This window comes from Vanessa atalanta, chromosome 13, assembly GCF_905147765.1.
Source record: "Vanessa atalanta chromosome 13, ilVanAtal1.2, whole genome shotgun sequence".
In the NCBI taxonomy this organism is placed as follows: Eukaryota; Metazoa; Arthropoda; class Insecta; order Lepidoptera; family Nymphalidae; genus Vanessa; species Vanessa atalanta.
In genome coordinates, this window is record NC_061883.1 from 2,916,223 (window position 1) to 2,937,939 (window position 21,717).

The 21,717-nt window shown below is 33.2% G+C and overlaps 1 protein-coding gene across 1 annotated transcript; it reads left to right on the forward strand.

Moving 5' to 3' along the window:
- The first annotated feature begins 788 nt into the window (after nucleotides 1-788).
- On the forward strand, nucleotides 789-5,010 carry LOC125068328 (uncharacterized protein K02A2.6-like). The gene has a single exon (XM_047677432.1). The coding sequence runs from the start codon at nucleotides 958-960 to the stop codon at nucleotides 5,008-5,010; it is 4,053 nt and encodes a 1,350-aa protein (XP_047533388.1). The 5' UTR covers nucleotides 789-957.
- Nucleotides 5,011-21,717: the final 16,707 nt, after the last annotated feature.

Below are 21,717 nucleotides of genomic sequence, written 5' to 3' on the forward strand. Positions count from 1 at the left end.
AAATGATCCATAGAAGCTGGTTTTACATAAGATAAGATTACAAAGATGTTTTATTACCTATTTCTATAAAAAAAAATTTTAATCTCTGTCCGGATATTTGGGCTCAAGACCTGGTAACCCTATCCCCAATCGTATAACAAAAAGGTTAAGTACGATGAATCCTCAAGTCACTGTGCATGATTTGTCCGTTCTAACAAATTTGTTATGACAGCGAAGGGACCGAAATGGGTGATCACAGATTTGAAAGTTTTAACAACATTTTGTCGTCGGTTAACAGAATGGTCCCGTTTGAATAACGTTTGAATTTAAAACTGATTTCAGTTAATTAATGTTTTTATCATAAAAGATAAAACTAAGATGGTAATTGTCGTTCACGTTTTACAGAAATTAACTTCTTGGGGCGATTAATTTTACTTTAAATTGCTATTGCCCGTTATCTCTTCATAAAGTTGATATCTTTAAGTTCCGTTGGACATAGGAATCAACAAGATGAACATAAAATAAAAAAGTAAGAGCCGTAAATTGTTATGCCGTTAATACATGTGAAATTACTTCATTTAAGCTACATTTTTCTCGGTGTCTTCGTCTTTTGAATAGGAAACTGTAATGTTAGAAAGGGAAAAATAAGTGTCTAACAAAACACCCGTTCAACAACTTTAATTATACAAAGGGGTACTTAGTTAGTGGGATAGTTACAAATGATTACATTGCATTAATAATTAAAACTTTGTCGCTTAAAACTGTCATATTAAAAGGTTGTTATATATGTAGTTAAGTAAAGCGTTTACGTGTGTGCGTGTGGCTGCGTCCCCGCCGGTGCAACGCCTCGATTAAAACAGTGTGTAACTAGCCTCGTGGTTTAACTGACGCAACCCTACTCCTTAACATATATAACAGTGGCGACGATCGGAAACACGCGTAGATAATTTAAAATTATACATATTATTATACCCGAAAATGTCGACAGGAGTATCGTTTGGGATATTGTCATCATTCGATCATAGTTCGCAAGAGTGGAATAGCTACAAATCGCGTTTAAATCAATGGTTCATCGCAAACGATATTACAAATGAAACGGACAAATCAAAGGTCAAACGAAGGGCGATTTTACTCAGCGCGCTAAGCGAATCTACGTTTAAACTGGCTAGTGACCTGGCGTTGCCTAGAAAGGCCGAAGACGTGGACTACGAGGAAATACTGAGATTACTCGATAATCACTTCACACCTAAACGTATCGGGTTCTCAGAAAAATCTATATTTTATTCGGCAATGCAGCAGTCAGGCGAGAGTCACACTCAATGGGCAGCCAGAATTAGAGGCTTGGCAGCACACTGTGGTTTTAAGAACTTGGAAGAGGCCCTACTAGATAGGTTCATCATGGGCATGATACCCGGACACGAACGAGATAAGTTATTTGCCCAAGATCAGCGGGAAATGACTTTGGCAAAGGCAGTGGATTTGGCGGAAAGCGTGCGTTGTGCACGTTTGGCCGCCATGTCGGCGGTGGCGATGCCAGGTGGCAGCGGGGCCGTCGTGACTGCAGCAGGCCAAGATGGCGTGTTCGCAATCTCCAAAAAAGAAAAGTGCAGTGTATGTGGTTTTACAAACCATAAATCAGTTCAGTGTCGTTTCAAAAACTATAAGTGTAAAAAGTGTAGTAAAAAGGGGCATTTAGGAAGAATGTGTACGGTCGATAAAGTAAAATATGTTGAGGAAGGTAACATGGGTGACGAAGACGATGGTGAGTCTTTCTATAATATTAGGTGTGACTCAGGCAAGCCTATGACTGAAAAAGTGTACATCGGTGACCTATTTTTAGAATTTGAAATAGATAGTGGCTCGGCAGTTAGTGTAATTTCGGAGAGCACATACAAAAAATATTTTCCTAAAGTGCCGTTGTTAGCGACCAATAAAAAACTATTAGGTTATACTGGTACTAAGCTTGAAACTTGCGGAGTCGTACGTTTACCGGTTGCATACTCTGGGAGTGTGCACGACCTTGACGTGTTTGTTGTGCGGAGTGGTGGCCCGCCCCTCTTGGGACGAGATTTTATCCATAATTTTAAATTAGAACTCGCACCAGCGATAAATACGTTGTATATAAATGACTCATCGGGAAATAGTCCGGTTCTGCAGGGATTAATTAAAAAATTTCCTAAAACGTTTTCCGGTCAGTTAGGTGCATTTAATAAATATACAGTTGAGTTACGGTTAAAACCGGATTCAAAGCCAATATTTCATAAAGCTAGACCGGTGCCTTACGCTTTAAGGCTGAAAATCGATAAAGAGCTAGATCATTTAGTGAACTTAGGCGTATTAAAGCCTGTGGAGCATTCGGAATACGCGTCCCCAATCGTCCCGGTTTTAAAAAAAGACGGGAAGCTCCGCTTATGCGCTGATTATTCAGTTACAATTAATAAACAGTTAATTATTGACCAATATCCCTTACCGACTATTAAAGACCTGTTCGCTAAACTTAATGGGGGTGTTCAGTTTAGTAAAATAGATTTATCGATGGCGTACAATCAATTCATTTTAAATGAACCATCACAAGCCCTCACATGCATAAATACACATCGCGGATTGTTTAAATATACTAGGCTAGTGTTCGGTCTGTCGTCGGCGCCAGCTATTTTCCAACGTGCGATGGAATGTTTATTAGCAGGGCTAGAAGGCGTAGTATTCTTACTTGACGACGTTTTATGTACCGGACGAGATGCGGAACAGCATAAACAACGTTTAACAGCTGTATTACAACGCCTAGAAGACGCAGGGTTAACTATACAAGCTTCAAAATGCGAATTTTTTAAGCACGAGCTATGCTACTTAGGTCACATCATCGATAAGAATGGCGTGCGTAAATCTCCAGATAAGGTCAAGGCCATTCTTGAGGTCTCCAAACCAGAAAATGTCACACAATTACAATCTTTTTTAGGTCTAACAAACTATTACCGGAACTTTATACCAGAAGCGGCGTCAATTTTATACCCATTATATAACTTACTACATAAAAATGTAAAATGGGAATGGACGTCAATACACGAAGACGCTTTTAATAAAATAAAAAAACTTATGGCTACCGATAAATACTTAGCGCACTTTGACCCACATGCGACTTTAATATTAACCGTCGATGCGTCACCAGTGGGATTAGGCGCCGTGTTATCACAGATCGGGCAAGACGGGATTGAGAGACCCGTATCATATGCGTCTCGGACTCTCAATGCAGCTGAGAAAAAATACGCGCAGATACAGAAAGAAGCAACCGCGATTATATTTGGTGTTCGCCGATTCCACCAATACCTGTACGGTAGATCGATTCCCTTTATTTTACGAACGGACCATAAACCGCTTTTGACTATATTCGGGCCTTACCGAGGCATTCCCGAAGTGTCCGCAAACAGACTTCAAAGATACGCTATATTTCTGTCAGCATACAATTATCGTATCGAATACGTTAAGAGTAGTGATAACAGTGCAGATTTTTTATCGCGAGCAGTACTCGATACGGGCAATACGACGGGCGTCGGGAGGCGGGGTACTCGGGAAGCGGTTCACCGTGTGCGGACGCTTACAGATGAAAGCGAGGATGACCACGCGACATACGTGCATTTTGTGCTCGACGGAAGCCTGCCGGTGACGTCATACGATTTGCAGCGCGAAACCGATAACGATGCTATTCTAAACAAAGTAAAGTTTTACATTTTTAAAGGTTGGCCAAGAAAAGTTAGGGATTTACAATTAAAACCGTATTATAATGTTAGATTACAATTATCTTTTGAAAAAGGAATTTTATTGCGAGGTCACAAGGTTGTCATACCGACCTCCTTAAGAGATACCATATGTAAGGAATTACATAGCTCACATTTCGGCGTAGTTAAAATGAAAGCTGAGGCACGTAAAAGGTTTTGGTTCCCCGGCATAGACGGGGTAATAGAAAGGCTAGCGGCGGCATGCTCGGTGTGTGCGGCCTTACGGCCTCGGCCGCCGCACGCGCCGCTCGCACCGTGGCCTTACCCGCCTCATCCCTTCTATCGTGTTCACCTAGATTTTTTGGGTCCGTTCAATAATCAAATGTTCTTGATAATAGTAGATGCGTACAGTAAGTGGGTGGAGTGCTATACGATGATGAATTTTTACGGAACTAAAGCTGTTGTATCGAAACTGTATGATTTTATGGCCCGGGTAGGGATACCTCATACTTTAGTAACTGACAACGGCACTTCATTCACTTCACAAGATTTTAAAGATTTCTGTTTATCGAACGGTATTAAACACGTGTTTTCACCTCCGTACCACCCGGTAAGCAACGGCCAAGCCGAAAGTTTTGTTAAAATAATAAAAAAAGGGTTACAAGCTATAATGTTGACTAATAAAAATAAAAAAAATGTAACTGATCAGATTTTAAAATTTTTATTTGATTATAGAAATTCTAAAAATAGTACCACTGGCAAATCGCCGGCGGAATTGTTGTACGGCAAGCCATTACGCTCGAGGTTAGATCTCATAAACCCTATTGATGTAAGTCCGTCTTCTTCACCCTTAGACCTAACTCAAACTATAGAAAGGCAACAGTGCTTGCAGGGTAAAAGCTACAAAGGGAAGCAAAGAAAAGAATTTAAAAGGAATGAATTAGTGTGGACTACAAAAAACTCAGAAAATAAAAAATTTTGCTGGATTAAGGGCCTCATTAGAGAAAAAATCGGAAGCGTAATGTTTAAGGTTTTCATACCAGAATTAAACCGCGAAGTAACTCGACACGTGGACCAGATAAGGGCACGCACGTCTACAACGGGACCGGATCACCAACCAGCTTGGAATCCCGATGTCGTTCCCGATATACAGTCAATGGTTCCTGCATCTGCGTCTTCAACTCCTTCGCAGGATCCCGGGAGGGAGAAGGCAGAGGATGAGAGCGCCAGTGACGAATTCGATTCTACCTTTGCAACACCTCCACCCGCCCCAGTGTCCACTCGTAGACGGGAACTGACCCCGATAAGTATCGAGTGACTCAGTGACATGCAATTATGAGCATCAAAAACTATTAAATTAAACACTTTGCGTAATCCTAGAACATTCTTAGTTTTATATTAGCTTTAGTTATGTAATTGATACTGTTCTTTACTATAGGTGGAGGGATTGTTATATATGTAGTTAAGTAAAGCGTTTACGTGTGTGCGTGTGGCTGCGTCCCCGCCGGTGCAACGCCTCGATTAAAACAGTGTGTAACTAGCCTCGTGGTTTAACTGACGCAACCCTACTCCTTAACATATATAACAAAGGTGAACAAGGTTTTTGTTAACTAGACTTGTTCTTTGATGACAAAAATACCTCGAAATACTTTTCCACAAAGAATTCTAATATGTGCCAAGTAGTGGAGCTATTTGTCTGATTAGGGTTTATTTCGTGCCGAGACAGCCGCTTACCTTTTACCCTTTTATGTTCCTGTTTTTTTTTATATACATTTCTTATATGTACACATTTATGTATGTATAAACGGTACGTGTGATCTTGAATAGTTTACAATTGGGGCACTGCGATCGGGAAGTGAATAAATTTTGTATAGCTGTATACATGTTTATATATTGATGTAAGTTACGACCGCACAACAATATGCCCATTCTAAAAAACTACCAAGAAACATAATAGAACGGTTATCATTTCTACTATATATAAAACGTTTCTTGAATACATTCGTAGTTTTTGTGTAATTTATCTGTATAAACATAATTTATTAATTGTATGGTATATCTTCTATCATTTATTAATGAATTTAGTCATTTCAAGTAAATTATTTATTTGAAAAGACAAGGTTGTGACGTCAAGAAGTAGATTGCGAGCAATTTTCACGTTCCGTCCGTTATAAATGGTCTTATCTCCGCAAGCTCGCTGTGCAACAATAAGATAAAATTGTCACCTTAATTTGCGTACTATTTTCTTAATAGCTGTAATGTTTTTTTTAAAATTACCATATTCAAAAAGTACTTTTATCACTGTATAAAAAGTAGTTGGCCTTTTGCTATTGTATTTACATTATATTAACATATGAATGCATTGCCACGAGCTGGTGGGTCCACATAAAGAATCCAGTGACATTGTGGAAACTAAACGCGAGCCACGCGTGTTACAATTTCTATGGAAATGTCAGGGAAAAAATGCGGGGTCACTGGTGTAAATATGAAAATTGTGTTAATGGGTCCACGATAGTTTAGAAATATTAAAACATTGTCATGGTTGCGATCTACGTTTGTAGCTTACAAATTATTTAACCAAAAACAATTTTCATTACTATTAGATGTTCTCTACGTAAATACAGTTTGAAATTTATACAATATACTAATAACGGAAAGCGTACCTGATGATTATACACCTGATCTCTCATCAATTGTGTCGGATTTGACCAATGAGACTATAAAAATGCATCTGTGTTTGACCACACATTTCCACAAGACGTGTCCTAGTTAGTTCAAGGTTTAAGTGAAAAGGTTTTATATCGTAAAGAAAGCATAGTTGATGAGAACTTACTGGATTTAATAATGACAGTGAGGAGTGTCTTTTTTAATTAAAAAAAATGTTGGTGTGTATGTACTATAAGGGCTAAGTTCGATCGAAGATCGAAGTTCGAATTAAAGTTTCTATTTTTTAATTGTAAGCACAATATCTCCCTCTTAGCCGTGAAGAAAAACACCCAGGGACTGGATTTATCTGATGAAATCCATATATATATATATATATATATATGTAAGTTACGACCGCACAACAATATGCCCATTCTAAAAAACTACCAAGAAACATAATAGAACGGTTATCATTTCTACTATATATAAAACGTTTCTTGAATACATTCGTAGTTTTTGTGTAATTTATCTGTATAAACATAATTTATTAATTGTATGGTATATCTTCTATCATTTATTAATGAATTTAGTCATTTCAAGTAAATTATTTATTTGAAAAGACAAGGTTGTGACGTCAAGAAGTAGATTGCGAGCAATTTTCACGTTCCGTCCGTTATAAATGGTCTTATCTCCGCAAGCTCGCTGTGCAACAATAAGATAAAATTGTCACCTTAATTTGCGTACTATTTTCTTAATAGCTGTAATGTTTTTTTTAAAATTACCATATTCAAAAAGTACTTTTATCACTGTATAAAAAGTAGTTGGCCTTTTGCTATTGTATTTACATTATATTAACATATGAATGCATTGCCACGAGCTGGTGGGTCCACATAAAGAATCCAGTGACATTGTGGAAACTAAACGCGAGCCACGCGTGTTACAATTTCTATGGAAATGTCAGGGAAAAAATGCGGGGTCACTGGTGTAAATATGAAAATTGTGTTAATGGGTCCACGATAGTTTAGAAATATTAAAACATTGTCATGGTTGCGATCTACGTTTGTAGCTTACAAATTATTTAACCAAAAACAATTTTCATTACTATTAGATGTTCTCTACGTAAATACAGTTTGAAATTTATACAATATACTAATAACGGAAAGCGTACCTGATGATTATACACCTGATCTCTCATCAATTGTGTCGGATTTGACCAATGAGACTATAAAAATGCATCTGTGTTTGACCACACATTTCCACAAGACGTGTCCTAGTTAGTTCAAGGTTTAAGTGAAAAGGTTTTATATCGTAAAGAAAGCATAGTTGATGAGAACTTACTGGATTTAATAATGACAGTGAGGAGTGTCTTTTTTAATTAAAAAAAATGTTGGTGTGTATGTACTATAAGGGCTAAGTTCGATCGAAGATCGAAGTTCGAATTAAAGTTTCTATTTTTTAATTGTAAGCACAATATCTCCCTCTTAGCCGTGAAGAAAAACACCCAGGGACTGGATTTATCTGATGAAATCCATATATATATATATATATATATATATATATATATATATATATATATATATATATATATATACATATATATACATTTACTGGATGTTTACTGGACGTTAAATTTCTTTAAAGTATGTTTTTATTTTTGAGCGAATAGAAGAATACCAGTAGCCATTAGACCAATTCCTCGTTAGTTTTGGTGGCTGCTGTTGAATAGAATGATTACAGTAGTCGTTAGGACGAGTGAGATGAACGTGATAAGCTCCTTTGATTAATTTGATTTCGAAATCTATGGAAACGGCACGCACTGTGGTTGGACATAATGATCGCGCATTTAGAAACAATTACGAATATCCGAGGATTTCTGAAATACAGGTAAAATTTCAAACGCATTTTTTTTTATCTCGTTCTATTTTCAAAAGCAGAATCATGATATAAATCCTAAAAACGTTTTCATTATAATTCTCTTGAAATCAAGATAAATTTTCAACAAGTTTTATTTGTAGCATTTTTTTTTTAATTATATTGCATAGAAAATATGCTATAAATAAACAAGTATATTAAAAAAACACGCTATGGTCACTTATAGTAACATCTTCCAAGAAACCTCTATTAATCATTGAGAGAATGAAAATCAGACAAAATGTGCAATTACTATTTATTTAAAACTTTATGAAACAAAAAAAAAACAATTGATACAGAAATCATATCTAAAGAGAACTTAGCATCAAATACATAACACTCAAAAAGGAAAAATAAATTACACACACAGACAGATAAATGAACTTTAAATAACTGACTGAAATATAACATACGACATATATATATATATATTTAAATTTAAATGGTACATTGTTGTGTTAAGGATTTATTTCCGTTTATGTGGTATTCAGGGTAAGCGAAATTCAGATTTTTATCAGACACATAGAGATTTCCTTACGGCGTGATATTTTACCGCTGAGCACGAGATGAATTGTAAACACAAATTTAACATTTGAAAAGAAACAGTCCTTATTTTAACCTGAAACATTGGATTAAAGTCTACTTAGAAATCTATTTAAGTTATCATGCATTAATGATTTAATGATACGTTAAAACATGTAATGATCTGACTTAGTCATTCTTGCAGTTTATACGCAAGTAACTGTTACCTCTTAACGCTTAAGCTGTTGTACCGAGTTAGATTAGAGAGTTAGATTAAATTTGTTATGGAGATAGTTTGAGAGCCGAGATGTCCCAGTGATTAGAACGCGTGCATCTTAACCGATGATTTCGGGTCATACCAGGCAGGCACCACTGAATTTTCATATGCTTAATTTGTGTTTATAATTCATCTCGTGCTCGGCGGTGAAGGAAAACATTGTGAGGAAACCTGCATGTGTCTAATTTCAACGTAATTATGCCACATGTGTATTCCACCAACCCGCATTGGAGCAGCGTGGTGGAATATGCTCCAAACCTTCTCAAAGGGAGAGGAGGCCTTAGCCCAGAAATGGGAAATTTACAGGCTGCTAATGTAAATGTAATGTAAAAATATAATGATAGTTTGAGTTTCGAGAAAGGACTGAAGGACGACAAGGTTGTATAAATCTTGCGCGGGTAAAGCCGCAGGTTCAGCTTGTAATATACAAATATATTTACTTTAAGTACAAAGTTAACGATTCATTGTTTTATTATAATTACTGTTGTTTTATTAGCTAGCTATGTTGTCTGGTTTGTTAAACATAATATATATAACATAATATTTATTTAGTTAAATTTAACATTTCATAGGAATAATTGAAAATATACAACTTTTCATTTAAATCATAACTTCTACGGCTATAAATTAATAACTTTAGACTTTCGCACGTAAACATTTATTATTTACACAACCCACAGCTGATGTCTATATTATTTTAAGGAAAATATCTTACGTTGGTTGTTAGGTATTAGGTATGAAAAAATAGTTTGACTTTCCTTGGAATGTAAGCAATCTTCATATTAAATTTCATCAAATTCGATTCAGTGGTTAGGCCGTGAAAGAGCCACAACAGACAGTCAGACAGAAACTTCGTATATATAAATACAAAAAACAAAGTTACTTTCGCATTTATAATATTAAAATAAATGACATGGAGATCTGTGACCTTCCAACTCACCTGAAGTTTTCGGATTTCCAATTTTAAGTTGCCGTCATAGCCGTATAAAAAACATACATTCATTCTTCTCTCATTTAGTTCCCCTAGTGTCAACTCCATTTGTTTTGTTCTTTCTCTTGTTCTAACAAAAATTTGTTTTTCGTTTTCGTAATTATATTTTATGTAGTAAAATTATCGTCAAATAATTTTTCTATCATTTTGACTATATATTCTGTGTTTAACTCGAAGATGTTCCTTTTTTAAATTTTGCATATATATATTGTTGGAATAAACATCTTAGCCGAGCGACATCTGCGTCACGTCAAACAAATACCCTTTAAAAAAAGAAAAGGCGGGAGTTTTTTGGCGGCAGACACATTGGATGGCGATTATCATTTTGACTGTGTAGTATGATTATTGATAGTTATTTGACTTGTAGATTAAATGATTTTTTTTTTTGTGGTAGATTGATTGTTATTGTAAATTAAAGGTCATTGTTGTAGAGGTTAGCCTATTTGTTTTTTTTTCTTTTAGTTATTCCTACTTCTGGTTCTAAAATTATTATACAGTAATATAACAGAATGGCCCTTTTTTAAATATGTGATAAATAAATCTTTGTTAGATTAATATAGATTATAAATAATGACTTTTAAAAAATATTATTTAATAAATAAAAGTCAATTTTATTTTATTTCTTATAAATATTTTGGATCGATTTTTTTATGTAAAAATACTAGTTTTATTAATATCTATTTAAACCTTAAGTTGCAAAAAATGTATTCCATTAAAAAATCTGTATCTAATTAAAACCAATGAACAAGAATAAAATTGTGTAACACAAAACTAAGTTCAATGACACGACGAAATATCTGCAAATGTTTGGAATTTTTATGTTCGCTATAAATAAAGCGAATACAAAAATAGATTTACGTTAAATTGTAAACCCATACAATGAGGCAAATATCCACATATTTCGAGTAAAACATACTAAAATAGCCTGTATTCCGAGAGTGGTTAGAGTGAGTGTTGCATAAAAAGAAAGGAAAATTGGCGTACGTTCTTAGGGATCAAAGTCTCAAGGGTAGTTTGGGAAGGCCCAAGATATCGTTTTATCTTCGAAATATGCACATATTTTTCATAAAAGGAAAGTGAGACAATTCGAGAACATTGTTTGCAGAATATACGGAAAGGATTTGATTATATTTATGTTTGTATTATGATGTAAGTGTATATTTTAGTGAACTAATTATTCAAATAAGACATATGTAATTTCAGTAGACATATGTTTCAATCTCTCTCTATATTCTTACAATGCTCACAATCATCCAATTGTTTTCCTTATGACAGCTCAATCACTTTTAAAATAAGAAACAGTGTTACATGCCAGTATTAAATGTTATAAAATAATATCAACTAAAGTTGTACAAATTATTGATCAATTAATTACAATAATAATTGTAATAATATGTAATAATAATGTGACATTATTAATGATATTATTAATTATGATATCCTATGACGTAGCACCGTATTGGTGGCTAGGGCTAGTCTTGTAACACATATTTATATTTTGGTATGTGATTTTCATATTTTTTCTAAATACCAGTAAGGTAACCTCCAGAACTATTCTGTAAGAAATGGTTATAACATAATATTTAATTTAATTGTGTAACCCCAGTATCCTATTCTATATAATAAAGTATATTTTTAACGTTAACGTTAACGAATGTTTTTATATCTAATTTTGAGTAGAGGTTTTAAATCATTATTATTGTGGAAATAAAATAATGTGACATCGAATATAACGAATATAAAATTTATACAATAAGTACACTTAAAAATGACGTAGCACATTGAGTTGGTTCAGAAAATTTCACAAGTGAGATACGAAGTGAATAGTGAAGAGTAACGAAGGACAAGTGTTATGCATTTTAAAAGGAAGCGATATAGATGATTTTCTGAGATGCGCTGAGTTTTAGCTTGAAATTGAGAAACATCTCATTTAAGATTCAATTAAATTGACGTCTACAAATATGTTGCCTTCTGTGCAAGAAAAACGCTATAGTTACGTTGATTTAATGAAGCTCGTTATTTGTTAAATGTTAGATTTTGTACGATCATAAAAAAATAAAAATAAACAAAAGTTTCAATGGGATATTTATATTTTATTTTTACTATTTCGATGTCCGATGTGTTTTTTGGATGTATATCCAAAAAACTTCTGCTTACACGTGTAGCCCAAGAAACATCGAAAAGTTAACCAATAATAAATAAGCCAGTTTCATGATATGCACGGACAGTCAATGTGATTAAATTGTACTTTCATAGACACACAATTAACAAAACTCTTAGTTCAGATAATCGCTGTATTCTTCTATCAGTAATATTCTATTCTTTGGTATACTTAGGACCTCACAATAATAAGTTAGCAACATATATACTAATATTATAAATGCGAAAATAGCTCTGTAACGAAATTTGGAATATTCGGTCTCCTGACCGAATTCGGTCACAGCCTTATTAGACGGAGAATAGCCTACTTTGTGGGATCAGGTGCAAGCCTATGACTTACGTGCTTTCCCAGGCGTAAGAATTACTCCAGGTCCAAAATTCGAGTAAAGTACTCGTATTTCCTGCAAGAAAAATCCAGAAACACGAGATCTGCAATCTCATCACCTAGCCAATAGACAAACGAGGACCTGGGAACTAGGACTTACAACCTAGGACGATGAATTTGTCCGTATCAAGTAACGATATGTAAATTACGGTATTTGCGACTAAGTGAGATGCGGAACGAGTCGCGCTGAATAACTAGTATATAAGTTAGTTAGTAAAACTCGGTAATGCAAACACATTAGGGGCCTATCTATCTATGACTCATCATCATTTTCATGAACAGTATTAATGTCTGAAACGATTATTCAGTTATTCAACCTCGCTTCAAAACTTTTTATGCCTGTGTTTCTATTAAAAGGGCGAGCCAGTGAAGATGTAGGCACAATATCAATTTACCAGTGTACCGTGAGACTGTTAAATTAATTGTTTTTTGATTGACTGCCATTTGGTGTGATGTGGTGCTAAGACGTCCTTTTAAAGGCAGAGTTGTGAGTGAAAAGTAATTTACTAGCTTTCTCCTATGGCTTTGCCCGCGTCTGAAATTAATAATGTGGTCGTATCACTTAAGAAATCAAAGCGTTACAAATAAACAATCAACATTCTCATTTATGATATTAATTAGAATTCGTACTGAACAGAATCACCACTCTCTTAGAATTGATTATGGTTTGGTAAACTAACGGTTCACCTGATCTTTGTCAACCACGACGCCCATTCATAGTGAACAAGTGTAATATTTATTGGTCTTCCCAAATTACTTGGTGGTAGGGCTATGTGCAAGCCCGTCTGGGTAGGTACCATCCACTCATCAGATATTCTACCGCTAAATAACAGTACTCGGTATTGTTGTGTTCCGGTTAGAAGAGTAAATGAGCCAGTGTAATCACAGGCACAAGGGAGATAACATCTTAGTTCCCAAGGTTGGTGGCGTCCATAGGCAAGCAATGGTTAATATTTCTTACAGCACCTTTGTCTATGGGCGGTGGTAAAAAAAAAAAAACGATTGCAAGATTATTTGACATGATCCCAGGGAACACAGGACCAACCGATTACGTGATTTACGAGACACGGGAGCGTAGGCACTATCAATTTCCGAATCTGTCTGAGAAATTCTCGATGAAAACCCGATAATTATTCGAGACATTATTATTATTATAAATACAACATACATATATGTAATAAAATTATTACAAACCATACTTTCTTAATAATAATATACATTTACAATTACATAATTATATCAAAACCCTTCAAAGAGAAAGGTTGTTAGGGCAACGACTTTTCATTTAGTTAGCTTAGTTACAGCTGACACGAACCGGTCACGTGACTTTAAAACATTCATGTAACAATGGTTTTTAGTAAAGAAGTATAAACCGCTTTTATGTAATAAATTTAATTTATAAAAAACAAATTATAATAGGGTAGTTATTAATTAGTTTATTAAAATATTATAAAACAAAAATGTAAGTTTTATTCTTTTATTTTTTTCCGATTTAAATTCGGATGAGAAAAAAAAAACTATACACCGAACTGCACATAAGATTTGTACATTTCGATGTGTAAATAAAAGTCCGTGACAATTGATATCTATAATATAGATATAGATAAGGCAACGAAGTTTTTACTTAAAAATAAGCAAAAAGAAAAGATAGATAAAGTTATTTTTACAAACAATTTTTTTATTTTTTATTATACGTATTATAACAATGTTTTTTGTATTTATTATACACAACAAATAAAACTTATTTTGAAATAAAACTAGTTTTTTACTCAGACTGTGCCCGTGACCACGAACACTGCAAAGTGCTCAAAACGTCGGGATGTTAAAATAAAATAATTAATATACGCGATTAAATCCGTTAAAAAACTAGTTTTATTTCAATGTGTAATAATCGCGAAAATCTAAGACAACATTAAAACTTATTTTTCCTTTGCTATTTGGTCCAACTTACCTTTTATAACATATAAATTTCACCCTCTCAGGTGATGAAGTTTCAAAAACTTTTTAACTCATACGAAGAAGCATAAATACATAATTCCGTATTTCTAACTCTCCAGGACAACGAATTTTTATACAAATTTTCATCCCCAATTTTACACTCTCAAGGAAATATTTCCAAAAAAGCTCTAGCAACTGAATATATCATGTTCAAACATATTAATAATAACTTAAATACCGAATTTCTGTACAGAATTTGAAAGTGAAGTCGAGGGTGAAAGTCTGATTAGAAATAAAAAATTAACCAATTTAGGAGATGAATTTTGAAAAATCCTTCCTTCATCATTTTAAAATTGTATTGAGAAAATTTAGAATTATGAATCAGAGTCAACTTAGGTCAACAGACATTTGTATATATGATATTTGGGCTCAACAAGCCAATATTATTAGACAGACATTGACCTTTACTCACAACTTCGGGTATAAATTTGGGCGAGCACAACTGTCGAATTTATGTAAACAGCTTATCCCGTGCTCAGTGATTCTTATTAAATTTAAATATTGTTTCTTCAATATGCCCCTGGTCTATTTTCATAAGACAGGTGCAGACTACCATTTATTTTGTACAAAATACCTATTTGTGTTCTCCGCTATAACTTATAGTAAGATTTATGTCATTTTTAATGAACGAATGAACGATTTACACTTATAAATACATATTATGGAATAATAATAATAATAATATTTATTGCAAAAAATATACAACAATAAACAATAAAAGATTAATATAATAATATTGAATTTAAAATAAATTGATGTATTATAAATTTCTGTGCGTCATAAATAAATCCGTAATGAGTTTTATTAAATTATACAAATATAATTATTGGAAACGTTTTAAATTGAATATATATTAATGAAGTACGATTTCATTGAAATAAATTTTAATCGTTACAATATAGTATTAAATTAAAAGTAATTTTTTTCGGTGTGAAATGTAGAAACCCCAAAGTATCGAAAAAAACCGAGTACTTTCTTTACATCAGACTATCGGCTCGTCTCGTCTTCGAACTGGGAAATAAGGTTTTAATCACGAGATGTTTTTCCCAATGAGATGATAACCTTTGCCGGTCGATCTAACCGCTCGTTCTGTGCTTATTCGTATACTAACCACGATTTTTTTACGCGTTTATTTAAATATTTCGGAAAGTACCGATTCAAATTACCATGTATTAAAACAAATAAGAATAATTCTGAACTCCGAATACACATCTTAACTTCGAATTGGATATATTTTTTTAAATATATTCCAGAAATAAATGTTTTTAAATTTTTGAAAGTGGACTATTAATTTTCTTTGGCAGTCGTACTTTACAAATGACGTTTTGATAGATCGCGGTAATTTTAGGGCATTGACGTTCAAGTCTTAATTGTATGCTATTTATTTTGATAGATATGAATACTTATACCCTGTTCAAGTTAGCTTGATCTATTTGACAGATGGGTTAGTGATGAGAAAAAGAAAATATAAGATATATATCAGTTGATGGAGCGATGGAATGCGTAATTCAAATTAGAATTCATTTTTTTTTAAATAGTTATACCAACTAAAGAGACCTTAACCAAAAGGACCCCCGTTCGTAACAATAACTTTTTTTTTATGGTATTGGTTGGCGGACGAGCATATGGGCCACCTGATGGTAAGTGGTCACCACCGCCCATAGAAAAATGCGCTGTAAGAAATATTAACCATTCCTTACATCACCTATGCGCCACCAACCTTGGGAACTAAGATGTTATCTCCCTTGTGCCTGTGATTACACTGGCTCACTCACCCTTCTAACCGGAACACAACAATACAGTGTACTGTTATTTGGCGGTAGAATATCTGATGAGTGGGTGGTACCTACCCAGACGGGCTTGCACAAAGTCCTACCACCAAGTTAACAATGATCTTTAATAAGGATTTTTGTAATCGATATTTGTAGCAGTTACTGCCTTTTATTCGCATCCCTACCGTCCGACAGATGTAACATTGTACAAGCGTTTATTATTTTCAGTGTTTCTATTTTAATTTTACTTTGAAGCAATAATATATAATAGAAAATGTCTTAAAAATTTCGGATAACGCTTGAATCTTTAGAAACTCTTGTTTTAAATGTATTTTTTTAAATATTTTTACAATTTTTAAAAACATTGCAAAGTTACGTCGATCAGAAAAATTTACATCTGTCAAAAAGATCAAGCTATCTTGTACAGGGTATAGTGATAGTTAAACTGAACTACTTTTGTCATTATTTCTTTCTCATTTTAAAGCATAACAATATGTACTGTAAGTTATATATAAAAATTAAAAATTTTTTAATAAGCTTATGTTAAGTTTTTGTGTATCGAAAATAGTTTGGGCGAGGTTTCTTTCGAAAGCGCTCGGACCGACAAATTTCTCTCCGACAACGTAACCATAATTATAACAAAATTTAACAAAACATATTGTTAAATATAATCGGATTAGTCGTTGTTAGGCGAAAAACTACACAACTTAAGTAAACATACGAAACTTACGTATTTATGATATTACTCTGATTATAAAGTCAAGTTGGTACAATATCGTTGCGTAACAGCCTTTCCAAGGAGTTTAGTTTTTAATAACATTTAAATTGAAAGAAGTTTGACAACCTTTGGTTGGTATATATTAAAATACCGTCGTTACGATACTTATATTAGTAAGTACTCTTGTAACACAAGGGTCAGATCTAATCTTGTAAGTAAATCGAAACTCAGACCCTATTTTGCATCATTTATTCTCCTTCAAACCTTTTTATCCTTTATTTTATTTCGCGTACACCATTTATTTTATTTTTTACGATTGCGACTCTACCATTTAGTACTTGACATGGTTTTGTTCTAAAGGAGAAGCGAGACAGCCATAGTAACTAGAGATTGTATCTTAGATCCGGTGGCCAGTGCGATGATGGAGTTAGGACTTCCATTTGGCACTTTGCCATGGATTGCAGCTGCAGAAGTCGATGTTTTTCGTGTTGGTCCGATGTTAGTTCGGGACAATTTTGGCTTTTTCTGTTAAATAGTTTCAGTAATAAAGTAGTAGTTAGGAGTATAACCGTGCCTCAAGAATCACGTAGTCCTGTACCTGATTTGTTTTAAGTCGTTTGGGGTTACCGTTCCGGATTATGAGAGGAACGCAATACGATGATGGAAGAGGATTGATGAGAAGAATATGAAGTGTATTTGTGTTTTACGCTTAAACTCATTTTTTTATTTTAGTTCATTAACAATTGATTCGTCTAGAATGGCAGACCGATGACCGATTTGGTCAGGAGAAGGATTAGTAAATAAAATATCTAATATTATTCAATAAATAAAAAAGATACTTCGTTATTTTTATCACTTTTAATAGTTAATGATGTACTTTTTTATACTTTCCGTCGCGGAGCTATTAGCTGTAACCTACTTTGTCCATTTAATAAGGCATGTGACATTTGAATAATTATAGACTCTAATTTTAAACGAAATTATAATATAGAAACTACGACTTATTGAACATATATTTTTTTATTATACTGCCTTATTTCTGTTCAACCATATGTGGGTTTTTATAGATATTAATCATAGTATTATTTATTTTTAATATTAAGATCGCTTGTGATAAGCCGTTTTCACGAGTCTTTTTAAAGGGATTGTGAATCAAATGTGTATCAGTTCATTAAACAATAAATGTAAAAGTATGGTCTCTTTTGCATAGAATCTATAGATATAAATAAATAGTACTGATATTTGACAAATTCTTTATTAAAAGTAAATTGAACACTCTTTTAAACATAAGAATGAGTTGTATCATATCATGAGTTCTATATATTTATATAATATATGAGTAAGCTGTGAGTCGGGTTGATTGATGTTTGCGTATATAACACACAATATTATTTGTTTACATTTTAATATCTTTTAAAATTCTTGAGATAATTATATTTGATTTGTTTTTTAGAAGTTATAAACCATACTAATTTTATAAAACTTATGAATATTGTATTTCTTGTAACGACCAAGCAGAGCGAAGCATTTGCCTCGAACGGGGTCGAGGCGCCATCTGGTTGACAGAGGTGGAGACTGGAGAAAGTTTTGACGGACACATTTTGTTTGATTAGAAAAAGGGATAGATCGAGTTGGATCTTGAAAAGTTTAAAAGACTGCCTATAAAGGTCAGATCGGTGTCCTGAACCCGCTGCTCGGTGTTGTTACTTTTTAAAGTGTATATTTGTTGATTTTATTTTAATTATAAATAAAAAAATACTGTAAAAATGTGATAGTTGTGTTTTATGCTTGTTCTTTACCCTAATGACGCCTACTAAGCCCGTAACCAATTAACCATTGACGACGATGTCAACAAGAACGATGTTTCTTCGACATATATATGTATACCTATTTGTGTATGATTGTTATAATATATAATGATGCATAGTATGCAAACGCCGATGAAGATAAGTCTATGTGCATAATTAATTCTTAAGAGTCCGGCGAAACGCTACGAGCTCCGACTTCACAAAAATACTTTAGCGTCGTAAACCAACTTTGGTGACCAAGTATTATATTGAGAAATTGTTGGTTCTTTTATATAGAATATAAACATTGCCACCATATTAGCGCAAACGTGCCAAGATGTCGAATTTGTAACAAATTGGATGTTATTTGCTCGCTCATAAGGCGTTTGTTGTTTTTTATTTAGTTTTCATAACATGTTAAAGTTATAATTAGTTAAATAGTTGTTATATGTATGCTAGTCATAAATAATTCAATATCGTTTTAGTATATATTCATAATTAACTTGCAAGCAAAAAGTTTGTGATACGAGACTCAATTATTATTGATCTCTCAGTCAAACCAGTCACTCGGTTTTGTAGGACCTTGAATTAATAAACACTTTAAGTATTAAATATTTAATAAACGAATAATAATAGTAATGGGCCGATATAGCCATTCGTTTGGTAAATCTTAAAAAAAAACCACAAATGTGTTAAATAGTGGATTCAAGCGAATTGACACTTTTATGACGTTTTAGATAATAAAAAAAAAAAAGTAAAATTTATAAAAAATATTTTTAATGTAAAAATCTTTTATTGTCTCATAATCTTAAAATATTATAAAGTAAAAACCATATAGAAATACATCTTAAAATATTCTATCGTAATGTGGTCATTCTATAAACTTATTTGACAATTTGATACATTTTGTAAGGGAAAACTAACAGAACGTAAATGTTACGGTAAAAAATACTAGCGATTAAAAATCGGCCCTGAAACATTTAAAATATTCACTGGTTAAATGTTACATGTACATTGTACATACATATCAACTCTTTGTTTGAAGTTAAAGCTACGAATGTTCACAATCGATAACCGTTAATAATGAATGAGAAGCGCTTTGTTCGCCATTACGTTCTAGATTTTATTAAAGAACTATTTTCATCAAAAAAATATATTTGTGAAATTGTATAAAAAAATATGGTTTAATAAAAAATATGGCTCAAATATTAGGACGATGTTTCCCACCCAGTCACGGACATTCATAACATTTTCTATCCCCCTACTAAGGAGATATTATCGTGCACAAGAAAGTGTTAAATATAAAGGCACTCTATCTGCCACTCTTGTAAATCAATATATATTAAATAGTTCTAATTAGGTAAGATCTATATGAACTTATCTATAGGTAAAGTCGGATGAAAACCCCTAAACTTTTTTCCATTAATTGTGTAATTAAAAATTACTTAAGTGACATGTTTTGTTATTTGATTTTGAAATGACTTTTATCCCATTCACTTGAATAAAATAAATATTTGTTAATTTCAAGGAATAACATTTAATTTAAGTAAACAAAAAGAAAGGAAAATAAATTTACAAAGTTATATCGTATTGCGGATTTCTTTTTGGCAAACGTCCAAGACTATGCCTTCTGGATTGTTGAATTATAAGTCAAGAAAGGAACTGGAAAATGACAGATTTTATATTACTTCGCGACCTTTGTTACAAATTGACCCTAATGTTTTACGCTTCAACCTTTTTTTTTACAACAAAGAAATAACAGACAAAAAAATCATACCCATATGCGTTTTACAGAATAACGTTTTCTGAAAGGATTGTCAATTTACTGAAAATATTATTTAATTCTAGCTGTTCCTCAGTTTACCCACATTTTTAAATATATACAAAAAATCAAACGATTTTTACGAAATAAAGTTAAAATGATAAATTCGATCCCTTCAATTACTTAATAAATAGAAATATTATCTTAAAATGTAGTTATTTTTAAATAACAGTATATTTTTGTAATAATAAAAATAATGTTGTTGTCCATAATCATTCTGATCCAGACACGTAACTTAAACACATATTAATATATAGAGGATTTTAAATAAATTGTATATAAAAGGACCAGCCTGTTAATGTTCCACGGATGGGCTAAGGCCTTTTCTTCTATTGAGGATATACTTGGGCCTCATTCCACTACGCTGCTCCAATCTCAGTCGGTGGATACACAACTGGAAGAATTTCATCTGACACATGTAGATTACCTCATGATGTTTTCTTTCACCGCAGAGCACGAAATTAATTATAAAGACGAATTAAGCGCAATAAATTTCAGTAGTGTAGGCCTGTCTAGGTGGGTACCGACCACTAATTATTTATTCTACCGTCTAACATCAATACAGAGTTACTATGTACCGTTGTGTGTTGACAGCGCATTGATGGTGAAGGAGTGGGCTATATTTCATGCGGTGCCTATGTCAAAGGGCGAAGGTGACCACTTACCGTCAGCTGGCCTTTGCCCGTGTGGCTTGCCTTGCTAAATAAAATACGATTTTTATTTTTGTCTCATTCGTTTAGAACCGGATTAAATTAGCCAATCAGGTATTTGACATTTAAAAAAGGAAGAGAGGCACTTTGACGATGTTCAAAGGAAAAAAGTGCATCTGGTACTATTGCCTAACGACTTTTCGCTCTTAAATGACACCTCGTGTAGAAGGATGCATCCGACAATTCAGATATATTAATATTCTCACAACGGCAACTTAGTTTGACAAAGTAATTACATTTTGTCGGAACTAACAGTTTATTTCATTTATAAAATCAAACAATATCATTTTATACATAAGAATATATTTCATCTTAATATACATGAG

Coding starts and splice junctions, on each gene's coding strand:
- LOC125068328 (XM_047677432.1), top strand. CDS start 958: ATGTCGACAGGAGTATCGTTTGGGATATTGTCATCATTCGATCATAGT.